This window comes from Perca fluviatilis, chromosome 24 (genome assembly GCF_010015445.1).
Source record: "Perca fluviatilis chromosome 24, GENO_Pfluv_1.0, whole genome shotgun sequence".
NCBI lineage: Eukaryota > Metazoa > Chordata > Actinopteri > Perciformes > Percidae > Perca > Perca fluviatilis.
This window is the reverse complement of record NC_053135.1, coordinates 18,039,481-18,054,697: the sequence shown is the minus strand read 5'-3', so window position 1 is coordinate 18,054,697 and position 15,217 is coordinate 18,039,481. Positions and strand designations below refer to the sequence as shown.

Below are 15,217 nucleotides of genomic sequence, written 5' to 3'. Positions count from 1 at the left end.
AGGCTAGCAGCAGCAGCGCCGCGTCAGACACGTTTCTGGTGTGCAGAGACATAGAAAACGCCACGCAGCCGCCACGCAACAGAAACGCCACGCTCACGCCACACAGCCGGTGTGCAGGAGGCCTAAGAGCCTCACAGGGGCAGGCGAAGAGCCGCAGGTTTCGCCACCCCTGTTCTATATGAATGTCCCTCACTGGTTGTTCTTTATCTTTCAGGGCGATCCAGGAGAGGATGGAAAGGCTGTAAGCATCTTTGTTTGTATTGAACACAATGGGATCTTTCTGTAAAAACATAATAAGGTCTTTGGCGTTTCTAGATCATTTCATTTTGTTTTCTTTTTTTGCTCCCATTTCCCAGGGTCCCGCTGGGCCACGAGGGTTACCAGGAAACGCAGGATCTTCTGGAGCTAAGGGCCAAAAGGTTGGAGTGGAATAAAGATAGATGGATTATTTTGTGTCTTGCAGGGCTGCACAATATATCTGTTTTTTTATGTGTGTGTGTAATTGTCACCTCGATATAAGCTGGCATAATCAAAATATCGCGAAAGACACAGATTTTCTGTGTTAGTTCAAAGAAAATATCAGCCGAAAACGGCACTTTAAAATGTAAATGTTCTTTTTTTTTTTTAACTCTGATTTGTTTGAAAAATAAATTCATGAATAAATATTTTCATAAATTTGACCGGAAGAGACAATTATATTGTTAATTACAATTATTTCGGACACAGTTTGCAGATTGTGGGATTGTTACTGCTGTAATAATGCGTGAATGTTTGCAGGGGGAGGTTGGAGAGGGTCAACCCGGACCCAGAGGCCCCCCAGGTCTACCAGGACCGCCCGGACCGGGCACCGGGGACCGGCCCGTACGTCCACACACTTCAGACTTTTTTCTCCTTTTTAACATTTTAGTTATTGTTTCAATTTTTCATGTGTTTTTTACTATGTGTTGATAGACGTTCTTTGACATGGAGGGCTCGGGATTCCCAGACCTGGACAAAATCCTGGTACGCCGATGATCATTTAAATTATATTAATAAGAGATGGTCTACTTCTACTCCGCTACATTTCAGAGGACAACTTTAGTTACTAGTTACTTTACACATTAAGATTTCTGCACACAAAACACATGTAGTTTATAATATCTGATGTTTTATTATAAATGAAACTAGCCAACAATATAAATGATTAGCCGATTAATCACTTTGTTGATTGACCGAGCTGTTTGGATGTCCAACGAATGCCTCTAAAAACCCAATTATACACATCTTAATTGGAAAATGCTCAATTCTTAAGATCCAGATTGGTAGATGTTGTTTACATGACCTGTATCAGATGCAGAATATTGTCATATTCGGAATAATCATGAAATATTGGATGTGCATGTAAACGTACTCAATGACTTAAACCGTGTTTTGGTCTTTTTATACAACGTAATGACTTTGTGGTTTGTTACTCAGGGTGCCCGTGGTCCTCCGGGCCCCCCAGGCCCCCCCGGCCCCCCTGGGGTCTCAGTGGCTCTGGGACCCAACGGTCCCGTAGCGTTCGGACCCCCTGGACCACCAGGACAGGACGGAGTCCCCGGTCTGCCGGTGAGTAGGGTGACACAGTTTTCATCGTAAAAACGTTGAGTCTTTCAGTCGATTAGATGATTTTCAGGAAATGAGTCGGTGTTACCAAAAAATAGCGACACATTCTTAAACGCTGATTGCTTGTGCCTATCCTGTGTGCCGTTTCAGGGCCCCCCCGGTCCTCCCGGTAAACCGGGTCAACCCGGACTCAGAGGAGAGAAGGTGAGAATGCACGGACTGATGCGAGATTGCTGAATATTTCTCACAAGTTCCAGATAAAAATGTGCAGTTTCCTTTTGCTTTCCATCCCGATCCATCTAAAGGCGCTGACACACCAACCCGATTATGGGCCGTCAGACAGTCTGGCGAGGTCGGTGACTCGAGTCTGTTCGGTGTGTTCCGTGCCGTTGTCGGTCGGAGGAGCCGTCGGCCTTCATTTGGGTTGATTTGACTTGTTGAATCGGAGGGCGGGCAGTCGGACTCAATGGCCAATCTGATTGGTGGAGTGCTAACCCGGAAATGACGAGCGGGATGAGCCTGACTAGAGTCTCTCAAAATCTGACCTTTGTTGAGCTGAAATGAAGACAGATTCAGCAACTGCACGGCCTATTTCTCGCTTAAAATGTTTTCAGAAACACGTTTCGGTGAACGATTTTCATAAAATACGAGATAGTATTTCCGAACGAGCCGCCATGATGGTCCGGCTTTGAAATTCGGGAGAAACCAGACCCACATGACGTGTTCGTCCAGTCAGCTGCCGGTTTAAATTTTTTGGGCCGACAATACTGATTAGCGCCGCCTGCTGTTATGGAGACGTATTACGTCTCGCGCACGCGCAGAACCTACGCTCAAGTCGGCGTCGCTTTGATGTGTTCCGAGGCACTTTTTGGACCGAAGGGAGCCGACTGATCGGTCCGACTGGCTTTTCTGCTGGCGGTCGGCCGTCGGGTTGGTGTGTCACAGCCTTAAGGGTTGTGGAGGTATTTCAGCGAGTTATTATAAGCTCCTAGCGTGGCTATGAACCGTTTAATGTTCTTTTTCCCTTTTCGGTAACTCTTTACAATAACGACACACTATGAGGAAGGGTTCAACATCAAGGGTTGCCCGATGGCCCGGGGCAAGTAAAACGCCACTTCGGGCAAGTAAAGTTGTCCGTTGGGGCGTCATCGTATCATAATCATGATGTGTCTAAAATGTTGGAAAAGCTAGAGCAGATAATAAATAAATAAATAACATTAAAAAAAGCTTAAAGACAAAACTCACTAAAGAAGTCCAGCTACAACGTTAGATCTGAAAAAAGTCTTTTAGTCCCATTAATGTTTTCTTCAAAGTTTTTGGTGCTTTTTTTGCCGCATTTCACATTCATTAAGCTTAGGTGCTGCCAAAACCGGCTCAGGTGCTGCCCCTATTTTTTTATTTTATTTTATTGAAAAACATTTTCTTGAGGAAAGACCCTTGAACCCCTCGGCCAAATATGCGCAAATAAGTCTTGGATGAACCCAGGGAAACCGCTGAAAGTGTTAGCGCATTTTCTCATCACATCACATCCCTCTCTAGGGGGACTCTGGTGATCTTGGTCTTCCTGGTGCAGTTGGAGCAAAGGTGAATTCAGTCAGATTATTTATTTTTAACCTTAAAAGTCTGTGTCTTTTTCTTTAAAAACTAAGTGAACTGAAATGAAAATGAGGACATTTGTGGCGGGTGCATCCACCTAGATTCTCTCCTCCCTGTTTGTTGCCTTCCTCTAGCAAACCTCGCAAGACTCCAACTTTTTCACGGGCCTGTTTTCTTACTTTGCTCCATCCTCTACGGTGTGTAATGGGGCGCGCAGGTTACTCGGGTCTCTGCTTCCGGGATTCCCTTCCTCCCTTTCTCTTTCCCAAACCTTTTGTATCAGTTTCCATCTCTTTGTTTTTAACCAGCTGTGAATGATTCCACTTTTCTGAAACCACATCCTCCAAGCTATATTTCCTAAACCTTTCACTGACAAGAGGTGCTTTACTTTCCAGCGCTGGAACGTAACTAAGTACATTTACTCCAGTGCTGTACTTGAGTACAAATGTTTGAGGTACTTGTACGTTACTTGAGTCTTTTTCTTTTCATGCCACTTTCTACTTCTACTCCGCTACATTCATCTGTTACAGCTTTAGTTACTAGTTACTTTAGTTACTCCACTACATTCATCTGTTACAGCTTTAGTTACTAGTTACTTTACACATTGGGATTCCTGCACTCAAAACACATGGAGTTTATAAAATCTGATGTTTGATTCTAAAGTAAACTAGCCAACAATATAACGGTCCAGCTGATGTTTGGATCCTTTACTCTTTCTACAATGGGAGGAGAGTTCTTTACTTTTAATACTTTAACTACATTTTCCTGATGATACTTACAGACTTTTACTGAAGGAACATTTTCAATGCAGGACTTTAACTTCCACCGCTGTTACTTTTTCCAAGTGTGACATCTTGTTTCTGTTGTTGTTAAGACTTCTGCCTAACCCCTGTCTCTATCTCTGCACACGTTTCATGCACGTCACCTTATTCTCCTCTGTTCCTCTGTTATTCTGCTGCTGTTGCATTAGGGTAATCTCACTACCTGCTAATAACAGGAGTGTCTACCTGTGCGTCCCACCTCAGGGTGCTCAGGGTGATCTAGGACCGCAGGGCACATCGGGGCAGATCGGGCTGGCAGGGCTTCCAGGTCCCATGGGACCAGTTGGACCCCCTGGACCCCCCGGGCCACCGGGGCCACCGTACGGCGTCGGTCATGTGAGTAAACACACACACACACACACACACACACACACACACACACACACACACACAGGTGCATGGGTTAGGGTTGGGGTTAGAACGCAGCGCCCAGGATGGGTGCCAGTTCAATAGAATTAGTCTGCGCGCTAGAGGGGTTATAAACCTTGCTACAGAGAGAGTGGGTCCTGTAAGACAGTGTTTCTCAAATGGGGGTGCGTGTACCCCTAGGGGTACTTTGGAGGACTGTAGGGGGTACGTGACATTTTTTGCAAAATGTTTTTCAGTTACAAGGCTGTAGTTACTTCTACTGGCTTTTGTCGCCGTTTTTGAAGTTTGTCACCTTTTTTTGAAGGTTTTGTCGTTTGTTTTGACCTATTCTTGCCTTTTTTCCTTACTTTTTCTACAGTCTTTTTTTCTTTGAATTTTTTGTCACTTTTGTCACCCTAGTATTGCCTTCCTTCTTTCTACTGTGTTTTTTTTTTTCTCAAAGTATTTGTTACTATTTTCGACCTACTCTTGCCTTACTTCCTTCTTTTTCCAAGTTTTTGTCTCCTTTTTCCATCAGCATTTAAATGTGTTCCAGGTCCAAGGCTGTTGTTTAGTAAATCTATCGCTGACATCGCTGTATTCTTCCTCTTTGTATAGTCTTTTTTTGGCATAGACTTTCGTCAAAGTCTATGCCATAGACTTTGACGGAGATCAGTGAAGTCCCTTTTCCGGTGCTGGCTGAGCGTGCTGTGCAGCCTCAAACTGAGCTTAACGACGTAGATGTGACGTGAGCAACCTGTCTGAAAGTGTGAAGTCTTCTGGTAGCTGTGCCGAGAGAAATCTCAATCATTCCCAGTCTTACAGAGACGGAGAGCGTAGGTATATGTAAGGAGATAACATAGGCACAGGCTAATTACTGATCACTAACATGCTAGTTAACATTAGTCATTAAACCTAAACAGCTAATGGAAGTCCAAACTGCCTGTGAGCTTCTCCTGTACTATACGGTAATTCCTCTACTATGGGACAGTAAGTGGCGTGGTTATTATTATTATACACTATTTTTATAAAAGCGTCTGCTACGGAGCCATAACGTGAGGTACAAGGTAATGGAACCTTTTATACATTGTCGTGTTTCTTTAGAACTAAACAATGGACAAATAGAGTCTTTAAACGCTTCAGATGTAAAGTTATTCTCTGTCAAAGTGACGCCAAAATGAATGGGAGTCAATGGGATGCTAACGGGAGGTGATCGCTTGTTAGCCTAGAATTTCCCCATAGGAGGTACGCTTTCCGATGCTCGCTTACCCCCTTGCTTCAAACGGCGAGGAGCCTCTCAGGAAGTGACGTTGAAAGTTACAGCTCAATGCGTCCGAAAAGATACACACTACTGTTTTTTTTTTTTTTTTAAAGTACGTTAAACGATAGCGTACATGCTGAGTCTGTAGTGCATGGGAGGAGATTTCGGACGCGACCACAGTCTTGTCTCGGTCTCGATACACTCTGGTCTTGGTGATGACTTGGTCTCGGTTTAGGTGGTCTCGACTACAACACTGACCTGTACTCCTCTCTCCTCACACGGTAACCAGGATGGCTACGAGACGAACAACGGCTGGTCTGGACTCAGTGGCCCACCTGGACCACAGGTACGCACTCACCCATACGTGAAACTTTAGCTGTGTTAGAAACCGTTCCCTATCACGGAAACCCTCAGGAGAGACTTTGTTGCAGATATGCAAAGGTTTATTGTACATATGCATAATACGAAATGTACAGAGTCTTTGGAGATTAGACTCCATCGTTATAAAATATTTTTTTGAAGGGGTAGAGAAGCCAAGACATATCTCCCTGATGAAGTCTAGACACTGGTGATGGTGGCGCAGGAGCCCCAAGACCGGACCGAAGGAGATGTCTGCCACAAGGGGACTCAGGTTGCCGTGGGTGACGATGACTGGAGGTGGGAGGGGAGGAGGAGGGTTGCACGTTTGCCTGAAATTACAACTGACAGCAGCAGAGAGAAGACATTTAAAGCAGGATGTCATGCTGTGATTGGCTCATGAATTTCGTGGCCAGTCTGGTTGGTTTACTGAAAAGTGACCGCCTCTAAACAGCTGATTAGTTTTAGGAAGAGAGAGAGGTGACTGGAGTTATTAGAAGTCTTCCTGAAAGAATGTGTGTTGGCCATTTTGTAGTGGTGTTCGAATTTCCCGCGGTTCATTTAATTCACTATGTAGTCCACTATAAAATACCCACAATGCACAACTAATTTGAGCGCAAATATGATGTACCCTCCATTTGACTCCCGTATACCACGATGCAACGCGGTTGTGTTTTCCGGAGGAGAAGCAGTAGAAGAAGTATCAGCCGTGGAAACTGAAAAGGAAAAGTGGAGCGGGCTTTCGTTTCTACACAGTGGACATTTAACATGCAACATATGTAATATACAACCTTTAATATTCTCCTGAGTGCTCGGTTTGTTCCAGGGACGTATTAGAAGTCATTTTGTTTCGGTTTGGGCTCCGTTACACAAATAACCGGCGCATCTTCTGACGCAACCATGTTTTCAGTGTAGTGTCCGACATCTCGTTTGGTCGTTCCCGATATATAGTTCACTATTCAATAAACACGATATATGAGTGAGAGAATGAGGGAACGGTTTCAAACACAGTTAATATCTTTTTAAACCCTGAAAATCATGAAGCCTTCTTTATTGTTGTTCAGTTATTGTCCCTTGCAGCCTGTCATACCAGACATTCAATCCAATGGCGTGATAGAACCCTTACAGCCACATTAAACATGTGCATACATATCTACATTCTTGTGCATATGAGTGAATCCCTTGGACATTTCTGTGTAGTGTTCGAAATCTGGTTTGGTCGTTCCCTATGTAGTTCGCTATAAATTAAACACTATATAGGAAATAGTGAGTGAGTGAAGGGAACGGTTTGGAACACAGCTGATGTCTGTACAGTACCCTGCGTCATGTTTCCATGTGTTCTGTCTTCCAGGGTCCAGCTGGTATCCCAGGGCTGCCTGTAAGTAATACTGCAGAGTCTGCATGTCTTTGTGTCTTTTAATTTCTCAAAATTTCAGCAATTAGTGGCTTTATTGGCAATATATAGCTGTTATTATTATTATTATTATTATTATTATTAATTGAGGTATATTCTTGAAATAAACCAATCAAGTTGTATCTAAACAAAATAAGATATAGATTCAAGCATACTTATCTGAAGGTTTAATGTAGTTTAACCGCTCCAGTATGAGTATTAGTAATGTTGTATTGGGATTTCCAGGGTAGGGCAGGTTTGCCCGGTAACCATGGAGACAAAGGATCAGAGGGACCAAGAGGACCTCCGGGGATACCCGGTCTCGACGGGCTCACAGGACAGCCGGTAGGAGGCCAGATGAATTCTGGGATTTTGGAAATCAAAGAGACTTCTTTACTGTAGTTTAGTCACATTAATCATATTCCTGCCATGATTGTTTTCATTTAACTCTTTGTGTTCTTTTTAGGGTGAAAGGGGAGACAGAGGAGAGAAAGGAGAGAGGGTGAGTCATGTGCAAAATATATAAAAGAATATGTACACTGTTAACATGTCAATATATTTTTGAAGCTGTAATGAAAATGATGTTTTGGTGGCAGAGGGTCGAATCCCAAACATTTGTCTATGCTTCATCCAATTAATATACATATATACATAGATGGATGGATGGATGGATGGATGGATGGATAGATGGACTTTATTAATCCTAAACCTGGAAAAGCAAGTTACAAGGACATACACAAATACAGAAAATACAAGAAATATACTATAAATAAGACAAATAAGATAAAAAAATAGATAACAAAAGATCAAAATACCAGAACACCTACTGAAAATTTTTTTTAGAAGAATGTACATGTATATACAAGTGTAGAATAACATTTACAACCTACATATATATATATATATATCTCAAAATAAAATGTATGATATTAAATAATATTCATCTACCTGCATTTAGTAATATATTTGTAATGTGTTGTGAATGTATTGATATGCAAATACAGTATATGTACAGGATATTTTTCATTTCATATATTTCTATACTTGGTTGTGCAGCTCTCTCTACTAAGGTGCAGCAGTGCTTTGAGCTAAATGCTAACACCAGCATGCTAACACACTCCCAATGACAGGGCTAACACGCTGACGATTAGCAGATGTAAAGTTTACCATGTGCTTACCATCGATGCCTCTTTAGTTTAGCATGCTAACGTGCTAATTAGCACTAAACACAAAGCATGATGGGAAGGTCATTAGTGTCGCAAACCAAAGTACTTTTTTGTTTTCTCAATATGTGTCGATACGTATTTACTATGTCAATGTGTGTTCTTCTGTTCTCCTTATGAATGATTTCATATCCATTTGTGTGGCAGGGTCTGCCAGGGCGAGACGGAGTGCTACCTGGACCTCCAGGGCCTCCTGGACCTCCAGGACAAGTCGTCTACCAGACGAGCGATGTGAGTCAGACGCCCAGTCCCGCCGTTGCCATAGAGATTGAGAACTTAACCCCTCACATGACAGCTTGTCATTTAATCCCTACGGCCGTGTTCACACTTGGCGTCTTTGTTGACGAGAAAAAGTTGACTAGGGTGCTTTGTAGTTTAAAAAACTAACTTCCTTTAAGTAACCTTTTCAATGCAGGACTTTTACTTGTAACAGAGTATTTTTACAGTGTGGTATTAGTACTTTCACTGAAGTAAAGGATCTGAGTACTTCTTCCACCGCTGACTGCTACAGTACTAAAGAGTGCCATGTGGAGCCGTCCGAGATAAAACGAGGCGGTGGAGCGAGCTAGAGAATGAGCAGAGAGAGGGAGCGGCGCTTCTACGGTTAGAAAGAACTAAGAGTTCCCCCAACCGTCATTCCCTGAACATCTCATATAACTCGCTCTGTGTATCAGCACCTTCTCCATTTTTTTGTTGTTGTTATGGAAACAACAAGTCTGGCTTCTCTGTTTGTCATTGGTCAGCTGTCAAAAAGGCGCTTGGCGTAGGGTGTTTTTTTTTACATATTTTCTCTTTTGTTATATGATTTACAGGTTCCTGGTACAAAGGCTAAGAAAGAGAAAGAAAAAAATTATAGAAAAGAAAACCCCAAGGATTTTTCATCTGTCCATAGTTATCCTCATATGGATATGTTTTCTTTTTCTTTCTTTTTTTACTTTTTTTTATGTTAACAGTAGGATCAGTTACAACATAGAGGTGAGTTTTACTACACTTCTCTGAAAGAAAAGAAAGAAAGAAAAAAGCACATGCATATACATAAACAAAAATTAAAAATTAAATTTTTTTTTAACTTCTAAAAGGCGCTCTGAGCTGCAGGAAAAAAAAAACGTTGGCGGTGTCGTTTAAGTAAAAGCGCTCAGGACCTTTTTGAAAACACGGCTTACTCCATAGTATTATAATGAAAAACAGACGCTGGCAGCTTAAAGGACAATTCCGGCACAAAATGAACCTATATGTACCGAGTCGAACATTCCCTGGTTTCTGTTTTTATGCTAATCGAATGCGTCTCTAGCTTGAAACAAGCTACAGCAAACCGGTGGTTAGCTGCTAACGCTATCTTTCGGGGCACATGGTAAATCTCTATTTCTACACCACTAACAAGGCTCAAAATAGCCCCACACTTCAACGGTAGCATAATGAGGGTCCCTACATGTAATCCGAAGCATTGAGAACTTTGCAAGTGTACAGACAGTTTATTAAAAAGATAGTTTATAAAGACCGTAGCTTTCATGTTTACATGCGGGCGCCATCTTGGGAAAACAGTCATGAGCAGTCGAACCACGAACGCTGTGCAACCAGTAACCAGTAACATGGCTCAAGCACAGCGTTCGTGATGTGTGGTGCTATTTTGAGCCTTGTTAGTGGTATAAAATAGAGATTTACCATCAGACGCCAAGTGTGAACATAGCCTAAATCACTTGTTGAGATTTCAGCTCGAGTTACTCATATTCACTAACAGCCACTGCCTGCTCAGCTGTTTGTTTGCCTCCACACTAACGGACCTAACTTTGTCTTGCTGTAGTATAATGACCTTTATTGGAGCGAAGGGTTGCAGGTGAGTGGTCCCCTAACTGACCTCACCATAAACCTCCCTAAACTAAAGTTACTTGAACACGTTTACAGAGTTTTTGCTCATTTTCTTCATGTGTCATCACTCTTTCTTCTTTAGGGAGGAAGTGGCGTTCCGGGTCGACCTGGATTCCCGGTATGTATTACTGCATCCATATCACACAGATTGTAGAAGTCCAGTCTATATGAGAAAATGGATGGAAGTCACGGTGTTGTGTTGTTTTCATTTAGGGGCCCTCCGGACCAAAAGGAGAAAAGGGAGACTCGGGTCCTCCAGGATATGCACCTAAAGTAAGAAAATGTTCTTCTGCGTATTTATTATTATTTTTCCATACCTTTTTTATTTTTTTTGCACATTAACTCCATAGAAACTTAATTCAAACATCAAAATGTACAGCACCATTAGGACATTCCTGCTTCTTTATAAAATGTCCATAACTTTCATACTTTCCGAAATATTCTACGTTTTCGGTGGACATTTTTCCCCATTCAAGTGAATGGACGGAATTTTGTATTTTGACACAAATTCATACGTCATTAATTTAATTCACCTGCGGCCCAGGTGTCTGGAAACCAAGAACGCCCATGTTTGCTCTTTTGTGTTTTTTAAATTCCTGACAGCTCCGATTCATGATTTAACTATCGCGAACTTTTAAGTAAAAAAAGAAAAATAATTCATATTTATTTTTAAGTTAAAGAAATGAATATATTTACTTAATGACTTTGGGCTCCATCTTGCACCCGGCGCAGCGCAAAGCCCGACGCAAGTGTCTTTTCTAGTTTAAGACCGACTCAGTTGTCAGTTTCCCGTCCAGCGCCCGCTTTGTTTAAATAGCAAATGCACCTGCGCCCATCTGTGCGTCCATGGGTGTGCTGGTCTTACAGGGAGGTGTGTTCAGGTGCATTCTGGGCGTGCTGGTCTTACAGGGAGGTGTGTTCAGGTGCATTCTGGGCGTGCTGGTCTTACAGGGAGGTGTGTTCAGGTGCATTCTGGGCATATTGCTATCTTGAGGCAGTGGGAAGTGATCGCACCATTGACCAACAAAAACCTGGTCTAAAGTCAATAACGCCTAGGCTCATGCACAGCGCTCGCACACTATGCTTGTTACACACACAGCAGCACACAAACATGCAAAAGATTACAAATAAAAATATTACGGTGTAAATCCTCCATCATAATAGCAATGCGCCAAGGTCCAAACGCGCCTGGCTTTTAAAGGGAATGGGAGATGATCTCTGATTGGTTGATTGCATGTTACGCCCAAAACACACCTCTGATTAATGAAGACACTAAGTACAACCATTTAGAACCAGGCGCCCGGCGCACAGACCCTTTTTTCCGCCGTCAAACTACCAAAAGTGGATTTGGACATGCCCTAAACGCACTTGCACCAGGCTCTTCACGCCGTGCGCTTAGATCGTTAAAATAGGGCCCTTGGTCTTTCTATTAATCCGTCTACCAAACATATAAATACTTATTTTTTTTCGCAAATTAATGGAAGATATTGCAAGATATCATAGTTGGTTTTTTTTTATTTGAGTTTATCTTGAAGGAAAACAATGCAGCACAGCACTGTAGTTTGTTATCTGAGTAGATCTTATTTCTGTTAAGAAAATTACCCTTAATTTGTTTTCCTTTTAGCTATCTATTTAAGATGTCTCATTTTGTTCAGGTAGTGGTTTTAAGACAAATGTGTTGTTTTGTTCAGGGGGAGAAGGGAGAGCCTGGTATCGTCCTGGGACCTGATGGGAGACCCCAGTACCTCGGTGGTTTGGCAGGACGGACGGTAAAAACCTTTATGAATGACTGGATAATGAGCAATGAGGATGCATTCACCCATTTCTTTCACAGCTGAAATTATATGACAGCGTGTAGCATCTAGCTTTAAGTATTTAAAGGGTAACCCTATTCTTCTATGTGTTTGTGTCTAAGTGACTGATGAGAACTACAACCTTTGACATTGGTTCAGTATTAAGCAAGAACGCTGCAGTCAGCAGTCAGCAAAACAAGCTACAATGTAAGTTAATAGGGCAATTGCGCACCTTCAATTTACGTCAACAAAAGTGCTCATTTTGTCGCTGACAGGCTCAGATTAATATTCTAAGTGTCTGACAACATTATGGAAAGGATTTTTAAGGAGGTCGACCTTTCTGTTAAAGAGTAAGATCCTTTTTTTAAACATAAAAACGTCCACAAACTTGCGTTCGCTAAACCCACCAGACTCCATGTAAATAAACAGTAATTTTATCATCGTAAAATACACTTCATTGAAAGTCGACAGAAATGAAATAAAACTATGAAAAGCCGTTTTGGGTCGTCTTTCCACTTCTCCAACCATCACAACTCTAGTTTTGGTTGAAATAAACACATAGTTTACAGATTTACATGTGAAAATATGTTGCCTCTATACACGCTAAATGTGCAGTTTATTTAAATGAAGTCTGGTGGGTTTCGGTGATAGTAAACTCGGAGCGGTTTCTGGTTAAAACAAAGATGATTTTACTCTTTTAAAAAAAAAAAGGTCTATATCTGTAGGGATCCTTTCCATAATGTTGTCAGACATTTTAGCCTGTCAGCGGCAAAAACGGCACTTTCAGGTGACGAATTGACGATGCACATTTGCCCTACAGGGTTACATTGCAGCCCGGTTAGCGACTGCTGATAGCAGCATTCTTGCTCAATACTGGACCAATTTCAAAGATTGTTGTTCACATCAGTCACTTACACACAAAAACTGGAAAATAGGGTCCAAGTTGGAAAAAAAACTAAAACTACCCTTCAAGTGTCTAAATAAGTGATTATTTGCCTAAAATGTCAGTGTTTACAGTTTTTACAGTATATGTGTATTCGTTTCCAGGGCGATAGTGGACCCCCTGGCCCTGTGGGACCTCCAGTACGTACCATATTTTCAATTACCACATTTTGGGTGTTTTGCTGATAGAACATAGGCTAAAGGAAGCTAACAGCATCGATTCAGTATAATAAACCTGTATGAATTTTTTATTTTTCTCCAGGGTCCTCATGGTCCCCCCGGCCATAAGGGAGAGATTGGATTTCCAGGTAGACCGGTGAGTAGATTTCCTGCTACATTTTTCAAATCGAGTAACACACTACCACTAGGAGTCCCCAAAGTAAGATATGTTTAATTTACACACATATGGGCTTTAATCTTGTTCATATTTTACGTCAAAATGACAATAAAAGTTACCTATCTATCCATCCATCTATCATCTATCCATCATCCGTCTATCATCATCATCCATCTATCATCTGTTCATCTTCCATCTGTCATCTATCTATCCATCCATCCATCCATCTATCATCTATCCATCATCCATATCTATCATGCATCCATCTATAATCCATCTATATATCTATCTATCATCCATCCATCCAGCCATGAGTCTGAATGTTGTGTTTTATTGTAGGGTCGACCCGGGCTGAACGGCGCCAGAGGAGAGAAGGGAGACTCAGGCACTGCATCTGGATCTGGTTACCCTGTGAGTATCACAGATGTTGTCTTATTATGCCATTCAACGTAAGTCACCAGTAGACCTGTAACAATTACTACATAATTGTCTAATCGCAATATTCTTTTACATAATTACAGTTTCTTTGTTCAACCGCTTCAGTTAATTACTAGCATTAGCTAAGGTGCTGAGGGGATGGTAATTGGTGATTTTATTAATCTTTATTTTATATAAGTTACATATTGGGCAGACTGTTGAGCTAAAGCTATGCTTTTTGTTAGCAACAAAAAAGACAAAAGGGGGGGGAAACGGTTAGAAATAAACTGTGTGATGACTAGTTTTGCCAAGAGGCGTTTTTAGATACCTTTCTGTTATTGACAGGTATCTTGCATCTTGTATCTTTCGCTGTTTTATGAAGTGCTGCTTGTTCTAATTTTGGGGTCGGAGGGGAGGGGGGGCTTCCATGGGTTTCTGATTCCTAATTCATATCCTGTAAATCTTTTTAATCTGGAAAGCACTTTGTGCGTAATGCTTGAAAAGTGCTATATAAATACAATCAGTATTATTAGTCCCATTTTCTTCTCAGCTTTATGATCAGGCCATCCACATGCAGTAACCAATATTTGTTGCTTTGTGCCAGGGTCCTCCAGGTCCACCGGGCCCCCCTGGACCTCCCGGATCCTCTGTTCCCAGCGACAGACTCGGAGTGAGTCCAGACACGAAAACATTTAGTGCTTTTGAAGATGTGTGTCCTATTCAGTTTTGGGAAAGATATGATTCATTTATTTATAGCTTATCTTATGCCTGTCCAGTTAAAGTTTAGTGCGTAACTTTTTGATATTGACGAACGCATGATCACGGAAGGCTTTTATCGTGTGCTGTGACGTACTGGGATAAAAAGATTTTCATACATTGAAAGTAATACAATGTAAAACTGCACAAACAATCTTGGATTAATTCGGGGAAATTCTCTAAAACATGGATTATTAATACTTTATTTTAAGATGAATTGAAGTTGACGGTTTGGGTGGGAAATGAGATTAGTAGATGACATTTTCATTCATGCTTTTAAGATACTTAAATCAGTGTTTGCCCTCGTTTTGTGGAAGACTTCGGTGCACATGTTTGGCGGGTCTTACATAAATATTCTTTGCAATTTGCCATCATTTTGTAGCATTATTATCACCATATCTGTGTCTGAAATGTTGGAAAAGCTAGAGCAGATAATAAATGAATTACACTCAAAAAGCTTAAAAAAAACTTGCTAAAGAAGTCCAACTATAATCATTAGATCTAAGAAATGTCAGTTAATTTT

At 41.6% G+C, this 15,217-nt stretch overlaps 1 protein-coding gene across 6 annotated transcripts in view; it reads left to right on the top strand.

Moving 5' to 3' along the window:
* LOC120554632 (collagen alpha-1(XVIII) chain-like) overlaps positions 1–15,217 on the top strand; it is a 72,196-nt gene that overhangs the window by 47,334 nt on the left and 9,645 nt on the right. For 4 of the 6 annotated variants that reach the window (XM_039793650.1, XM_039793645.1, XM_039793649.1 and 1 more), the window contains 22 exons: positions 215–241; positions 357–419; positions 778–861; positions 952–1,002; positions 1,456–1,587; positions 1,735–1,788; positions 3,124–3,168; positions 3,315–3,377; positions 4,206–4,337; positions 5,900–5,956; positions 7,319–7,345; positions 7,607–7,705; positions 7,827–7,862; positions 8,731–8,814; positions 10,385–10,417; positions 10,532–10,567; positions 10,663–10,722; positions 12,141–12,218; positions 13,290–13,325; positions 13,447–13,500; positions 13,861–13,932; positions 14,543–14,608. In XM_039793650.1, coding sequence (XP_039649584.1) covers positions 215–241; positions 357–419; positions 778–861; positions 952–1,002; positions 1,456–1,587; positions 1,735–1,788; positions 3,124–3,168; positions 3,315–3,377; positions 4,206–4,337; positions 5,900–5,956; positions 7,319–7,345; positions 7,607–7,705; positions 7,827–7,862; positions 8,731–8,814; positions 10,385–10,417; positions 10,532–10,567; positions 10,663–10,722; positions 12,141–12,218; positions 13,290–13,325; positions 13,447–13,500; positions 13,861–13,932; positions 14,543–14,608 — 1,389 coding nt within the window. The remainder of the gene's footprint in view (positions 1–214; positions 242–356; positions 420–777; positions 862–951; positions 1,003–1,455; positions 1,588–1,734; positions 1,789–3,123; positions 3,169–3,314; positions 3,378–4,205; positions 4,338–5,899; positions 5,957–7,318; positions 7,346–7,606; positions 7,706–7,826; positions 7,863–8,730; positions 8,815–10,384; positions 10,418–10,531; positions 10,568–10,662; positions 10,723–12,140; positions 12,219–13,289; positions 13,326–13,446; positions 13,501–13,860; positions 13,933–14,542; positions 14,609–15,217) is intronic. The other 2 variants (XM_039793648.1, XM_039793646.1) reach the window with 2 other exon arrangements.